Source organism: Hippocampus comes, unplaced genomic scaffold, assembly GCF_001891065.2.
Source record: "Hippocampus comes isolate QL1 unplaced genomic scaffold, H_comes_QL1_v1.1 scaffold112, whole genome shotgun sequence".
Lineage (NCBI taxonomy): Eukaryota > Metazoa > Chordata > Actinopteri > Syngnathiformes > Syngnathidae > Hippocampus > Hippocampus comes.
The window spans coordinates 3,116,972-3,132,650 of NW_017805841.1; the positions used below are offsets into that span (position 1 = coordinate 3,116,972).

The window sequence follows — 15,679 nt, forward strand, 5'->3', positions numbered from 1 at the left end:
GTAAGGTTTTGTGCCCGATAGCCATACCAGCCCCATTTGCCAGAAATCTCCTGGCACACTAATTTTAGATATTATTTCTTAAAGTTCCGTAGGGCAAATGGGGCTACTGTGGCCACGGAGAATATGTAAGCCCACGCGGGGTGTGCCTACCATGTCCAACCCTTACAGAATGCATGGCGCCGGGCCCGTTTTACAAGATGGGCTGCACAGGGCTGGAACGCAACAAAACGGGTCCTATACACGTTCCACACAAGTTTGCCTTGAGAAGCGTGACAAAGAGGCACAAGACGCACACCAAATGCACAATGCGACGAAACCTGAACCGTGAGCATAACTGCTTAATTTTAATTCGTTTCTAACTTATAATATCAAGTAGCTCTGCAACAATTATTTTAATTAATCTGTCAGTTATTTTTTTTTCAATTCATCAATAAATGTTGATCATCGATTTCCAAAGTAAAATCAGTATGCAAATGTCTTATTTTGATTGGACCCAAGCAGTCAGTCTGCTTGGATGCAGGAGTACATTGGAGAATCTTTGCTGTTGAGAGGATAATGGGTTCAGGCAATTTTAAGGTCGTTTCAAACTAGTTGTCGATGAATTTCATCATCCGTTAGTTGTTAATTAATCGATTGCTTGCCGCACCTATAAATTTAGCGTGCATGTCAAAAATTGTGTTTGTGCTCATTTTCTGAATGTTCAAATATGACTTACCCACTATGTCCTGCCACGGACATCGTCAAGGTCAAAAGTAGATTCCTCATCGTCACCGTGACTCTCGTGGCAATTTAAAAATCGCACCCAACATCCACAACAATTGCAGCGTGTCACATTTGCCCGTCACATCCCGCTGTCACGTGCATCGCTTTTTATCCGTGCTGGGCGAGATCGTAGTTTCAACATTTGTCTTGAATTTGCAAGACTGCAAGTGTCACAAAAATAGCCGAAGAAAACGCCAAGTTCACGCTGACTTGGCTGAACTGAAGCCTTGGGGTGTACACATAGCAACAGTAGGGTTGGACTTTGGATTGGAGGCGCTGCACGTTTTCTTGTTTTTCTGATCTCCGTTTCCTCCCTTTGGCAGGTCCTTCAGCGACAGCTGCTTCCTGGGCAGCCCCTCCTGTTCCGAACTGGCGGATGTGCAGTGGTACAGACGGGACAAGGCCAAACCTGGAACCCTGGTCTGAGACTTTCCCGGACCCCTCCCCCAGGCCCCTTCTTCTGCATCACCACTCAGAACAGCCATACATGGCACTCCTTCCAATCCCCCCCACCCACCTCGGGACGCGAGCTACAGGGCCGAGTGGATGTCAAAAAGAGAGCGAGCAAGAGAGCACAGTCTTGTGTGTTTCCAAGTCCCCCCGAAGAGGATTCCTGCTGGTTTTGAGCCACCAGTCCTAAAAACCCATATAAGTGTGTTGGGTTTCCGGATTCCCATTCATCTTTTATTTTTCCCTTGCATATTTATTATCAAACATAGAGAAGACGAATTTTCTTAAGAAGAAAAAAAAACAAAACTATGTTGCAAAGATTTATGACAAAAATTCCTTCACCCGGTTTTTATCCTCCAGGCTGGATGTGACTGACCGATCACAGGTCACCGTGCGTGGAACACGATCTGGACCGCAGCAATAACAAACATTGTTGGATTTGTTCTTGGAAGAGAGACCGCCAACTGTGTCGTTTGCCGAGGATTTGCAAATTTGGGGCTTTTGACGTCCGTTCGGCGCTCACTGGAGCGACCTTGCTCTCATCATTTCCTGTCCGTCACTTCCTAATTATTGTTGCCAAATTGCGGGAATTTTTCTCAGTTTCCTTGGGAATTAACAGAAGTAAAACACAAAGTTACAAAATTCAAGATAAATTGGATTTAGCATAATTATGACCATAATAAACGAACTTGATTTGGTATTTTTTTATTTATTTGATGTATTGTGCCACAGTCCAAAATAATTGGAGTCACAAATGAATGTTGGCCGTATTTATGGGTGCTATAGTTTTTAATTTTTTTGGGTGCCAACCTTAAAGTGGTCACTGGAGGCCTTGAAAAATGGCAGCCAGGCAGATTCGCTCAAAGCACAATGTCACATCGACTCCCAGACATGTCAACAGGACAAAAGCCATTAAGCAGGGTACACACTCGCGCAATTTTTTAAAGTTCTTAACCCATTTTTACAATGTGAGAGAGCGAGCGCACACGACGTGCACAAAAATCATCCTTTTACTGTGTGCGTGGTGTGCATCAAATAACTAACACAGGATGACACACATGTAACCATATTTGTTGCAGTACTGTGGCTGACCTGTGAGAGGCAGCATGAAAATCCAAAGAATAACAAGCAAGCATCGCTGGTAACTTCAGCTGTCCCATTTCACGCCAAAATTGCAGAATACTTAATGATTTGCTATTGTAATTATTGTACAAGTTTAACATTTAAGATTTTACGAGCTGACTGAGGGAGGTAAATCACTCGGTCCACACCACATACACACACACACACACACAAGATAATCACTCAGGATATTATTTTGGATATATCCTTTGCCGACTTTAATATGAAGCCGGTTGTGGGCACAAATTGAATCCAATTATCGTTATGTGTATATCCTGTTTTACACACATCACACCACAGGTCACTCGGTCAAGTTAACCGTCATCTAAATATTGCTCGTGCCTTTGCTGGCTTTGATTGCAAAGGAGAAAAAAAAAAAGAAACTAAAATCTGGTCAAATTGTTGGTATGTGTGTACCCTGCTTAAAACACCTCACCCCATGGGATAATCGGACAGGATAATCGTTGGAAGACATCTGATCATCGAAAATTACTGACTTTGATTAGAAGGGAGGAAAAATGCTCAATTTGGCCCGATTGTCGATTTGAGTATCCTGCTTTACACAGCCTACACCACAGGATTATCGGTCAGGATAATCATTTAGAGACATTTGATAATCAGGCGTTTTCCGAATTTGATCAGAAAGGAGGAAAAATACGCACATTTGGTCTTGTTGTTGGTATCTGTTACCTGTTTTTACACATCTGCCACCGCAGGATAATTGTTTGAAGACATCTGAAAATTTGGCTTTGACTGACATTGAATGGAGGGTAAATGCTCAAATTTGGTCAGATTATCATAATGTGTAAATGAAGGATTTATCCCGGAAGTGGAATGCAACAGGACAGGGTTAGAAAAGCACAGTTTGCAGGACCGCCAGCATCGTGTTACATTTTTGCACAACAGCAGACCGACCATATCCGCTTTTGTCGTGTCAAGTTTCGATCGATTCTCATTTTCCTCACTTTCAGACCCATCGCAACATCCACGTGCGACCATTAGGTTCCCAAATTCCAAATATGTGAAAGCATCCTAATCTCACACCATCGCTCGTGCATGCCACTGAAGACGAAAGCCCCCCCAAGCAATCCACATCCACCCACAATATATCGTGGCCCTGAATGACCTTTGTGCAAATGTCGAAAGCCCGGTATGGTTCAGTGCAGCCTCCTCCCTCTAACCTTGTGTTAATCCAAGCCAAGAGAATTTCAACTCACTTGTTTTTAATGCTCTTAAAGAGGCTTGACATTGTTTTCTTAGGATTTTGAATACTGACTCTTTTCCACAATGTTCCCCTCACCGTTGTTGTTTATTTTTTTTCTTGTCTATCCCGGTGCTACACGAATTAACATGATACCATTGCCCCATAGAGTCAGTCCATCCAATCCAAGTTGATTTTAACACACAGCAGACAAATAGAGCATGTAACTGTTAACATGAATACATTTAATGTGCTGTAGGAAAACAAGTGTGGAATTGATTATACTGGAGGGGGGGCAGGGAGGGTGATGGGGGCGGACAATAATAATGATGATAACTGAATTCCACAGTTAATTTATTCTTTTCTAATAAAAATTTGTATAGTAACTTTTTTCAAAAAGCGTGTCATTGGAAAATGTGGTGAGGATTTTTTTCAGAGACGCTGTCGTTGGTTCAGGAGATGAACGCAAATAAATTATTGATGAATGTTTGCAAGGCTCCCTTTTGATGTTTTTTTTAATTCATTTTTAATTTCATTTTACATGGTTTGAGATGTGAATTCAGCTTTTTTTTGTAACCATGCTCATATCTCAAATCATCTTTTCCCGTTAAAATGAATGAAATCACTATCAATCCATTTTGGCCACAACAAACTGTTTTGTAATGTGTTTTTAAAATGCGCCAAAAAGCATTAAATGTTATTTTTTTGTAAAAACGGAGAGCAATAACATAATGAAACGGAATGTAAACAATAAAGCAGTTTGTCCGTCATGTGACCAAATCCAGACGAAAGGTAAGACATAACAGAGTTAAAGGGGTATTATAATGCAGTGGTACCTCTACTTACGAACGTCTCTTCATACGAAATTTTCAAGTCATGAAGTGCCACAACAGGAAAATACTGCCTTTAGTTAAGATATTTCCTCCAGAACCAATTAATTTTGTTCGTAGACGTACCACTGTCCAAAAAAAAAAAAATGGTTACATTTCTTTTTAAATATACATGGTGTTCCAAAAGTCTTGGGCACATTTTGACATTGAATATCTCGGAAACTATTCAGGATATAAAAACGCATCTGGTAAATTCAGAAAGCTTGTAATCTCAATTTTTATATGGAATGTTCAAAGATGTTCAATGTGAGCACCATTGGTCACACAACACACATCAAGCTGATAGTCAAATTCTTGCCAAACGCGTCCCAGCATAGCATTGTCAATGGTTGCAACAGCTTCTGTTATTCGTGCCTTTAACTTCATGGGTCTGAAAAGAAATTTTAAAAATCAGTAGCCTTACGAAAAATTTAATGTAATTAGCTTTAAAATGGCACGACTTTTATCTTACTACCATTCATAGTTAAGGAGATATGGGGACTTCAAATGTGCCCAAGACTTTTGCAACACCCTATATTACGGATATAATCTTTCCAAATCAAACAGCAATTAAAGGTAAAACTGAATAGTTTCCACATCTGGATGTTGACACGCATTGAGTTTTTTACTAATCTGTTGCAATACCGCCATCTCTTGGTCATTTCACGTATTACAGCCAGATGGACACAATTTTCAATCAATCGATCTATTTTCAGTATCAAGAGAGGAGAAGTTTATCGTGAACATTTATTAGGAAAAACGGATCAGGTGAATGGGGAGTCTAGAACGACAGTGTTCACTTAGTCATTTGTCATTTTCAGAGGTTGACAATCAAGTAGGAAGAGAACATCGAAGATGCCTGGAGGTCTGGAATGTGACACACCCGATGGTGGGGTGGTGACTGTTATGTATTCAAAAACAAAGCACTGAATTCAGTTATTAAGTTAAATAAGTTATACCGGCATGAGTTGGTCGACTCGTCTTTCCATTTCAAGCCTAGTTTGTCCTCCCCATCTGCAACCGCAACATGGCCGACAAAGCAATACCGATCACAAAATCGAAAAACCTTTTTCAGGGTTTACGATCAACTCTTGTCTTAAACAACAATGCTTATCGGCATGTTTGTCTCATCACCTTTGCTGTGCCAGCGAAGACCATTTTCTGTTTTGGTGTCTGCCGCGGGCGGCCCGGTAGACAAGTGGTTCCCGCATCGACGTCACAATGCAGAGGTAACGGGTTCAATTCCAGCTCCGGCCTCCCTGTGTGGAGTTTGCATGTTCTCGCTGGGCCTGCGTGGGTTTTCTCCGGGTACTCCGGTTTCCTCCCACATCCCAAAATCATGCATGGCAGGCTGATTGAACACTCAGTTTGAGTGTGAGCGTGGATGGTTGTTTGTCTCTGTGTGCCCTGCGATTGGCTGGCAACCGTTTCAGGGTGTCCACTGCCTACTGCCCGAAGACAGCTGGGATAGGCTCCCGCGACCCTTGCGAGGATAAGCGGATCGGAAAATGGATGGATGGATGGCATGGGTGTGTGCCGCTCGTCACCAATGAACTCGCGCATTCCACTCGTAGCCCTTATGGGAAGCGTCTGTTATGAATGTCATGTATTTGAAATATTAAACCTGTTGTACCACTACAGGTTTCCTCCGGGGCAAAATAGGGGTTTAGGCGGGCCAAACTATAACCAGGTGACTCGCCCACAATTATGCCTGTAAATATCCTGGTTCATCCAGGTCATTTCATTGTCGGGGCATTGAATCGATCGCAACTGGACTGATCTAAGACTGTTGTCTTCGAGGATGTTTCGGTCAAACGCAAGGCAATTTAGGACAGAGCTAGGCTGGGTTTTGATATGAAAAGCCAACAATTTATCCTCAGATTTAGAGGAAAGCCCCAAGCAGCCAATGATATCGGATGCAAAACGACAGTCGCTAAGTCTAATCTAAGTACCTTAAAAAAAAAAACAAAATTGAGAAATGGCTTCAGAGGCCAAAATCATTTATTTGAAGACATACAACTAAGCAATGAGCCGTGAGCAAAGCTCATTCACCACATGGTTCGAGTGTTGCTTTTCACATGGCCTTTGCCGTTCACTCCATGATCTGTGTCTATTTTCTTGCGAAAGAGACATGTACTTTCTAATACTGACTGTAACGCATTCTCTCTTTCAGTATAACATGCCTGAATTTGTCCGATTTGCAACGTGGTGTTATTTCTCGCCTTCATAATCGATTTGACAAGCTGAGATTCACCTTCCATTGTTTATCTTCAACACAAAAGCTGTGCTGATTTCAAATCCAAAGCGATGCAGCATCACCATCTCGCGGTGTCAGTCCTTCTGTGAGTTCCTTGTTCGTGATACATTGTTGGCGATTATTATTGATCAAAAATGCAAAGACCATTGCTTTCCATTGTGGTTCTGGATGACCATTAATTGTTATTACATCTTCAGTGCAGTGCTGTTTCATTTTTAGGTGTGAAACGTCCAGGGGAACATGTTTTTTTTTTTTTTTTTTTAAAAAGGACACACGTATTTTGATGCTGATAGATTCCTTTATTTATTAAGATATCCTTTATTTGTCCCACAATTACAGACGTACTCTGAGATTACAGAAGTGTTGTCAATAATAATGAGGCATTGTGGAGGACGAAACGAAGAGTTGATAGGAAATCCCAAATCCCACAATACAAAAGGGCGACCAAAGGTTGACTCTGTCTCATTGATTCATCATGATCAGGGAACTCCATTGTGACCCAAGTGAGAATGGGAAGACGAGAAAAGATGAATATTAGCGGTGGAACACTTCTCTGATGCAAACGTATGGTTCCAGGTCTGTGCAGTTCGCAGTTTGCCAATATCCATCTTGAAGAAATCAATGTGTAAGGATAAGAGCATTATGTTCTGAGCAAATTGATCGCGGATTGGACTTACCATCCGCAGCGATCACCACGCAGTCACCTACAGTGTTGTCAGGCTGCGACTCTGTTTCATTAAATCTCTCGAAATCATTCAGCGTGCCATCAGTCCATATGAAATTATCATTCTGGAAGACAAGTCACGTTGGAATGAGTCAAAAATACAGATAACGAGAGCCTGGATTTGGATCTGCTGTTTGTTGGTCACAACCTCATCAATCGTGTCAAACTCGGTTTGGTGGTAGGATTGTAGAGGGTGAGGACGGGTGATTGGAATGTTGAAAAAAAATGTATCTTTAACCTTTAAAGAGTGGATTTATTCTCAAAGTTGCTCTAACTTCCTCCATATTTGACAAAGTGTCAACTTAGATCGATAATGTGTTCCAGCGTGTTTTTGGCCCCCATTAGTCGGGACTATGACTATGACACTATGACACCCGGCAATGCGGAACAGCCTCGACTCTACACCTCCTTCCTTTAAGGTGGTGACAAGACAAAAGTACCATAAGTGACAGGATTCAATCGGAACATTTGTACTGGTCGATGTTTCACCTGAATGGCATCATTGAATCCGATCCAGGTTACGTTATCATTACCGCCTGCTTTCGCGAGTTCCTGAACAGCTATATTTTCCAAGGCACTGTGGATGGAGACCAGATTCCCACCGAGAATGTTACAGACACTCTGATGGAAAAGGAGAGGAAAAAAGTTGATTTCGCCAGACAACTGGATCACAGGTTGTGTTAGCATCACAACTATTTTCTTCCTTACCTCTGCATCTGCAAATGTCCTCTCCTCATTTTGGTAGATGTAACAGTTGCAGTCCAACTGAGTCCATTTTGGAGGACAGTTATTGACTACAACACAATTTTATTCATTTTTTTTTTTAAAGAAAAAAACAAGACATGTCAATCAAATCTGAAGTCAGCAAAGACAAAACACCAACATGGTTCATTTGAAAAAGTATCATTGAGTCATACTGGAGCTACCAACCTATCTTATGATACAAAGTGTAAGGCCGCTGTAAAGAAGAGGAGCACACTGTTAAAAGTAATTTCCACGGAACACCAAGACATCATATCCAACATCATTGGGTGTGAGATAATAACTTACGACTTCAGTCAGCAGTGCAGTGATCACGCAAAGGAGGATCAACGAGCGACGAGAGATCGCCATCTGTGCAATGATAGGAAAAATACTCCAATAAATATCAGCGCTACGTTTACATCTCGCCACATTGGGGAAGAAAAAAAAAACATGAGCGTTAAGGTTGACAAAGTTAGATGGAACCGAGCTTCAAAATCAGGGACGGAAATTGTGTGAAGTTACCTTTGCAGTCGAGATGTCAGGGACGGAAATTGTGTGAAGTTACCTTTGCAGACGAGATGTTTGAGGCTGAGAAAGAAGACGAGCAGCTTTATAGCCATTCTGGTGACAGTCTTGGAATGTTGAATGTAAAGGATGTCAATGTCAAATGACAAATCGGTCGAGGGCTAATAAAAAGGAAAGAAGTGAGGCAAGTATATACTATGTCACCAAATGATGCAACAAAACACCCCTTGATCACTGTTCTGTTTTTGCAATGTAGGTTTCGGACTAAAGTGAGTCACTGGCAACCCAAACTCGAGTACGACCATAGAAACATTGTTTTTTTTTTTGTTTTTTGTTTTTTTTAATGTAGTTTTTCAAATTTAACTTTTTCCAAAAGTCATACAATAAATATCTTAGCACAAAACCACTTCCAGTACCAAATAAAACAACGGCAGGAAGGCACCAACGATTAACCACGTACGCTCTCACACAGTTGTGCTGTACTTTGCAGTGAGATAAAGTTCGTTTTATAAATAAGTGAATGTGAGGCTTTGATGGAGATATACCGATATATATATATATACACAACCTCTGTATAGCAGCATATAGTGTTAAATGTGAAACAACTCTGAATCCATGACAGTCTGGTCACCCTGGAAGGGGATCTCCCCATCTTCGGTCCCCTCTCAAGGTTTATTATTTTTCTCAGATGTTTTTTTTTTTTTTTTTTTTTCCTAGCCCGCCTGTGCGGTTAAAATCAGGGGATGTGGTGAAAATTTGACAACTGTGGGCATGTGAGGACCTTTGAGACTCTTGTGATTGGGCATCATGGCCATGAGGAGCCATCTGCCCCCACCCCTAAAAAAAATGTCCTTTTAAGAATTGATGGGAAAGTCATCTCAAAGCAGTGGCTCATGGTTCAGGCATCTGTCCCAACCATTAGCCCCACCCCTCCCAACATATGTACTGTATGCTTCCCATCTCCGTTGTAGTTCATTTTATTGAAATTCCTCCACAGTCATCGTAATAGCTAGTTTCTTATGGTTCAGTCATGACAGATTGTGCAAGTATGTATTCAGACTGGTTTGTGGGAATGCTCGTAAAAGACATTTGGTTTTCCGAGCACGGTCTCAGAAAGTTGGATGAAAAAAAAAAAAGACAACACTGTATGCATAAGAGCTGGGTTCAGTAACATGCAATCATCTGCCTGGTAGAAAGAGATGTGTGGACATATGCATGCTAAAGAGACCATGTTGAAGTGCAAACCAAAACACAAGCAGCATAAGGCAGCAAATCGATTTTGGGTCCAATAATTCAATGTGAAAGATGATATATTCAAGGTGAGCAGGTGTGTGGTTGGGAATGTGACTACTGTTACTGAGATGCCCTGTCAGGTAGCCAAAATAAAGGCTGCTTATATTTTTTTCCCCCCATCAACAGGGTTTTGTTCTGCTTATGTTGATCTTTTTCAAGTGCAAGGGCAAACAAGAGACTGTAGTTTGTTATAGTGCGGGATGGGAATGTAGAAATAGGAATGTTAAGCAGCTGTGTGTGTGTGTATACGCTCGCTCGATTGGACACACACATACACACACACACACACACACACACGCACACGCACACGCACACACAGATGGGCATTGTGTCCCTGGGACGGAACGGTCTGGCCGGCCATCACGGACGCCCATTTTTGGAATGGAAGATGGAAAAAGGACGGATTATGCAAGAACGGAAGTCAGTTTTCGTCCATTCCTTTTTTCATCCCAAATTGGGTTAAGCATGTGGTGTCGGGAGGCAAAATAACAAGGCTGGAGTTTAGCCAAACACTGTTTTTTCTTCACAGGCTATTTCATCTCAACAGTATTTTTATACCAATAATGCCACCTAGTGTACAATCAGAGAACAAAACAAAGTGCCTACTGACACACATTTCACTCACGATCAATCTAGCCGGTTAAGAAAGCTGGCTGTGTTGTTTGTCTCTGCCATTGGCTTGGATTTCTAAATGTAAAGTTTTTATTATTATTATTATTATTATTATATTTTACCATACAGTGAAACACCTCTACAACGAAACCTACATGGGCGAAAATACCCCCTAGTGTGAAAACCTCTTCATGCATTAACATCATTCCCACTCTCCTGCCCCCCATACAACGAAAAAAAAAACCCTGTCGCGTTATACAAAATCTTTTTCTCTGCTCTTGTGGCGACACCACTTGAGTGAAGCGCGACTTAGCAATCGATAGTCAGCTGATCTCTGTTGCCTCGCGACGAGATTCACTACAACGAAGTCTAATCCAACAGCGACCTCTACAGCTTCATTCGGAAACGGCAACAGCAATCACCACACTGGTTTACACATGGGCAGTAGTCCAGGAAGTATTTGTTATTGTTAGTTTCAGACGAAGCAAGAACATTGCATTGCTAAAATGGCTACAAAACTGACCTTTGGATGTCAAGCAGAACAAGAAGAGTTCTGATGCTGGAAGAGGGTAAAAGTGATCCAAATGAAAGATGGAGGAAGCAAAATAAAAGACATTATCCAAGAAATTGATGTAAGTGAAAGTGAATGCTGATCGTAAATTTCGCAACTTATTTCCCTTTTTTTCTTTCTACACTGACTATATCAAGTGTCAAATAAGTGTATGCTCATACTTATGCACTATTGGAATAAAAATAAAGAGTACACATACGTTTGTGTGTGCGTGTACACATACGTTTGTGTGTGTGCGTTTGTGTGTGTTTACATCTGAGATCAAATTTGCTACAGTGAAAAACCCCTGTTGTGAAAAATTTCTCGCTGCAAACATGATTTTGTTGTAGAGGAGTTTCACTGTAATAACTATTTTTACGTTGTGAAATACTAATCTTGAGTTGCTTATCACTAAGACATTAAAAATATAAAGAAACAGCGATGTCATTTTTGTTTGAGTGTTGCCAGTCTCATCTGCAACAGCCAATCAAGGCGTTACTGAAAATAGTTTGACAGGCAGGCGTATACGCGATGAATCTGTCAACAGGTTGACATTCTGTAATGTTGCAAGACATGTCATGTGTTTTGTATTTTATGGATGACACATTAACTCATGAAGTGACATAAGCTTTGTCGTGAGTGAATCTCTGAGGAGGAAAACACCCTAAAGTCCCTCATACTTGGCCGATCATTCTAATATTTTCAGAGCTTGATGTGAGCATTCAGTAAAAATATCAACATACATATTGGTGACCATCGATAGTAGTTTTGAAACATTCGGTGGCGTTTCGATTCCGACATTACCGGTTTTGACTGTTATGTTGCATCACTGTATGGCGAGTGAGAAAGGACATATAGCACTCGTGTCGGCAATTGAACAGTTTAATACAAGACTCTGTGGCAGCCATAAACTCTTTGGAAATCTCAAATGAATCCACATATTATTTTCCTTTTTCTTTTCAAATCTGTAGCAGGCAATTTTTGAACCGGATTGGAGCAAAAGTCAGCCTTTCCATATTACATTTAATGTCATAAACACAACCACAACACATGAACTCATGATTTATGCGTGTAGTCCGTGAAGAAATGTACTTCATCATTTGTGTCTTTGCGACTATATTATACGGTGGCCAAGATGGGCACACCTGAAGGAGCAGCACATCGAATTGAACTGAAGCATTAAACCATGATGCACAAATAGTTGAATTTTTTTCAATTCTATTTCATTGTGATATTACTCCATTGTTCTATGGAGTGCCATTTTACTCCTTGAAAAACACAGAATGCACAAACAAAACCTGGATGGATAGATAGTCACACTGAGTCCACATGCTCCAATAAATGCCCCGTGTCATCGTCTGGCTCCTGTTAGATGCAGCAGGTAAGAGTGAGTCAGATTTTGCTTGGACTGGAAGTGACATAAGCAAGCACCTGACCTGCATGACACGGTCGTACCCACGAACTTGGACTGTCGTACTCCCATAGCGCCGGAGGCCTCTCCACGACAATAAGACAATATAGAGGGACAGTAGCAGACACAGCAAAGTGAACGCTACGGCGCTGCCCTTAGCCACATACGTGCCGACAAGCTGTGAAGGGGAAACAGCGCTCATTCACGTGTAGCATATCGACTTTTAAAACACAGCATTTATGGTATGACTCTATAGTGAAATAATTGAAGACATAAACTGACTCGCCTGTTTTCTTGTACGAAGAGCGAGTGGCCGCTGAGACGAGAGGCAGTAGGCGAACAGCAGGGACAAACCAATCAGCAGGCTGAGGAGGTGAACACCCATAAGGATGATGATCTGTACAGAGCAAGATCATTACAGTTTACGAAAACTAATATCACAAAAAATGAAAAGACATTTTCGTTAATGAAATCAAATAAATATGAAAGAATCGTAGTTTACTCTAATTTAGGACACAATACTTATTGGACTTAAAAAAAAATCTAATAAAATAAACACCAACTAATTAAAACAAACTGAATCCAAAAAACAATCATCAAAATGAAATAAAAATGAACTACTCTACAATGGAAAAACAAAACTATAATTAGCCCTGGCAGAGAATGAATGCAAAATACTGGTACACACGAGCACTTCGCTTCATCAAATTTGACTTTCTCAACCAAGGGCAGTTCCGGTGGTGTTTTGGAGCACTGTTTTTTTTTTGTTTTTTTCTTTTTTGGCTTAGTTGTTGGCAAGATTCAACCTGAACTACTATTACTAGGATATTGAAACTGGCATGGTCTTTTCAGCATACATCATCCTCCTTGACCCAGGAAGTAATTTGCTGGCAAAAAAAGACAGCGCCCCATGATTATTTTATCGATTGCCGGACGAAAACAGAATTAAAACATGCATAACAATTGAACCAAATACAACAATAAGTATGGGTAGAAATAAAATATCTTTCTTCAGTATTAAATAATCCATTAGGGCTGTGCTATTGTAAAATATGTCTCGGCATGTGGGCAAGGAGAACCACGGTTGCCGAGGAACTTGCAGCTGTTGACTGAATGGGACAAAAAGACAAAAACACAAATACAAAATGAGGACACTCGCAAGGAACTGATGCAGGCCACAACTCCCAACCAAACACTGACATATAGACTAGCTGGCCAACTACGCTCCAGCTCCTGACACCACTTATTTGGCCACGCTTCTTAATGGCACGCATCCAACACACTATTACGACAATACGTACGGTAATTACATTTTATACAACCATATTAATACTTTTAATTCATTTAGTTGACTAAAAATGGAAGAAAGACGGTGTAATGTAGGAATTATACACTTTCCTTGAGTTTATTGGGCTTCCTCTGGACTTCTACTGCCACACATCCAGCAGCCATGAACTGTAACAACAGCAGCAACACGAGTTTGTCCACGAGTGTCAAAATGTTGTCACGATGTGACGCTGACTCACGAGGAGGCTGGACCACACCGGCGCCGTCATGGTGACGGAGCAGTCGTAGCTCACACATGCGTGGCACACGGCGGCCAGCATGCAGACCGCGCCACTCAAGAACTGCACCACCTGAGTGCAAACACAACATTAAGTTTCGTCTTGTACAGCAGTGGTCTGGACTGCTGCGTTGGGAGTCTGGTACGAGGACGGAAATGAGACGCATCTGCCTGAGCCTCTGTAAAAAGTCCTAAAAAGCTTTGCCTTAAGAATGGCCCACTATCTTAATCTAATGTAATGGAAAAAAAAAAAACATTGACATGCTAACGATTAGCATTGCTGGTCAAGGTTTTAGAACACTTTAAGAAATTGATATTTGAAAACAATACACAGTCATATATTCTTTATCCTATAAGAAAAAGTAACTTATAGTAGTATGAGATGAGCAAGTACTATTTTTCTTTGTTTCCCTCGATATGACTGTAAAACTTCCTCCTGGTGGCAAAGGTGGCACACGAGGAGGCGCGGCACAATTAATTGAATCGTGACTTTAAATCATGATACACAAACTGTTTAATTTTTTTGACATTCTATTTCATTATGTTGCACCTCTATGTATTTAAATGTTACCTTTTTCAAAACATAAACACAAACATTTTAATTCACTTCAATGGGGAAAGATGATTTGAGATATGAGTATTTTGAGTTGAGAGCCTGTGAAAGTTCTCAAACTTGTACCTTGACGGCACCAACGTATTTGTTTTTATTTGTTTGCGTGTCAGCCGGTCAGTATATTGCTTGACATGAAACCGCGCAATACAGTTTGGGGACCGCTTTTGCATGTTAAATCACAAGTGGCTCACCCCGCTGACCAGCAGCCTGGTGTTGACCACTGAAGAGAACCAGCGATGAATCCGAGCATGGTGCAAGTCCTGTTGCTCGACAGGCCTCTTCTTTGGGCGCTCTTTGAAGTACACTTGGTACAGACCCTCCTGGAACATGTTCTCACTCATCTGTTATGCAGATTAAAAATATGGAGACCATGTCCGCAGTCTATTAAGCATTTCAACAAGACTTGACTTCCAAGTGGCAAAACTTCAAGCGTCCAAATGTGTATGTCATCATTTTCAGTTCAGGCCTGTGGTAGTCACTTGCATTCTGCCACCCGGTACTTTATATAGATTTTCATGCAGGTGAATGCATACCTTCAATGACGAGTGCGAAGAGTCACCTGGTTCCTCTGTGCTCATTCATAACATACGTCTTTAAATTCAAGACTGTGAAGAAGATCTGAGTTCAAAGTTCACTTTTCAGCCGGTTTATTGTAAGTAAGGTTGAAGTCCAACAAAGAGGAAATTATTCCACTGTTTACTTTAAAGTTATATTCTATTTCCTTTTAAAGACCAAACCTCATTGGCCGCGACAAATGTGCCTCAACATGCTGATTAAATTTACCGTATTTTGCTACTTTTATTACACAGTGGTTAACTTTCTTATATGCTTACGTCACAGAAACAAAGCGCCACCCCTCTTCGGTTTATTTCATGAAACTTGAGCTCAGGCAATGTTTTTGCTTTTTGGATCGTTTGCCATTAGGTGGTGACATTGTCACTCTTCAAACATCTTCCCGTTTCCTCTCCAATGCGTTTTTTTC

The 15,679-nt window shown here is 41.1% G+C and overlaps 3 protein-coding genes across 16 annotated transcripts in view; 1 reads left to right on the plus strand and 2 right to left on the minus strand.

Moving 5' to 3' along the window:
* frmd4a (FERM domain containing 4A) overlaps window positions 1–4,024 on the plus strand; it is a 133,909-nt gene extending 129,885 nt beyond the window's left edge. For 11 of the 13 annotated variants that reach the window (XM_019888289.1, XM_019888290.1, XM_019888288.1 and 8 more), the window contains one exon: window positions 1,086–4,024. In XM_019888289.1, the coding sequence (XP_019743848.1) occupies window positions 1,086–1,188 (103 nt within the window). In that variant the 3' untranslated portion in view covers window positions 1,189–4,024. The remainder of the gene's footprint in view (window positions 1–1,085) is intronic. The other 2 variants (XM_019888294.1, XM_019888283.1) reach the window with 1 other exon arrangement.
* Window positions 4,025–7,009: 2,985 nt separating this feature from the next.
* On the minus strand, window positions 7,010–8,662 carry LOC109526732 (snaclec 3-like). Its single transcript, XM_019888187.1, has 7 exons — window positions 8,652–8,662; window positions 8,436–8,498; window positions 8,316–8,343; window positions 8,094–8,179; window positions 7,875–8,006; window positions 7,339–7,450; window positions 7,010–7,269 (listed from the first exon to the last, which is right to left on the minus strand). Exons 2-7 carry the CDS (start codon window positions 8,496–8,498, stop codon window positions 7,196–7,198), a joined length of 495 nt encoding a protein of 164 aa, XP_019743746.1. The 5' UTR covers window positions 8,652–8,662; the 3' UTR covers window positions 7,010–7,195.
* A 2,826-nt stretch (window positions 8,663–11,488) lies between these two features.
* On the minus strand, window positions 11,489–15,521 carry tmem253 (transmembrane protein 253). Of its 2 annotated transcripts, none has more exons than XM_019888361.1 (7): window positions 15,231–15,521; window positions 14,889–15,038; window positions 14,047–14,157; window positions 13,919–13,975; window positions 12,807–12,917; window positions 12,565–12,698; window positions 11,489–12,474 (listed from the first exon to the last, which is right to left on the minus strand). In XM_019888361.1, exons 1-7 carry the CDS (start codon window positions 15,273–15,275, stop codon window positions 12,372–12,374), a joined length of 711 nt encoding a protein of 236 aa, XP_019743920.1. In that variant the 5' UTR covers window positions 15,276–15,521; the 3' UTR covers window positions 11,489–12,371. The 2 variants fall into 2 exon arrangements, with proteins under 2 accessions (XP_019743920.1, XP_019743921.1); XM_019888362.1 differs by having other exon boundaries at window positions 12,546–12,698; window positions 15,231–15,517.
* Window positions 15,522–15,679: the final 158 nt, after the last annotated feature.

What these genes read in the sequence shown, in the direction of transcription:
- LOC109526732 (XM_019888187.1), bottom strand. Translation starts at nt 8,498, where the DNA reads ATGGCGATCTCTCGTCGCTCGTTGATCCTCCTTTGCGTGATCACTGCA. An exon ending in CTGCACTGCTGACTGAAGTC is followed by an intron (nt 8,344 to 8,435) that starts GTAAGTTATTAT and finishes TCTTCTTTACAG; the next exon opens with CGGCCTTACACTTTGTATCA. An exon ending in CACTTTGTATCATAAGATAG is followed by an intron (nt 8,180 to 8,315) that starts GTTGGTAGCTCC and finishes ATTGTGTTGTAG; the next exon opens with TCAATAACTGTCCTCCAAAA.
- tmem253 (XM_019888361.1), bottom strand. Translation starts at nt 15,275, where the DNA reads ATGAGCACAGAGGAACCAGGTGACTCTTCGCACTCGTCATTGAAG. An exon ending in CCAGGCTGCTGGTCAGCGGG is followed by an intron (nt 14,158 to 14,888) that starts GTGAGCCACTTG and finishes GTTTGCACTCAG; the next exon opens with GTGGTGCAGTTCTTGAGTGG. An exon ending in ACGACAGTCCAAGTTCGTGG is followed by an intron (nt 12,475 to 12,564) that starts GTACGACCGTGT and finishes TGCATCTAACAG; the next exon opens with GAGCCAGACGATGACACGGG.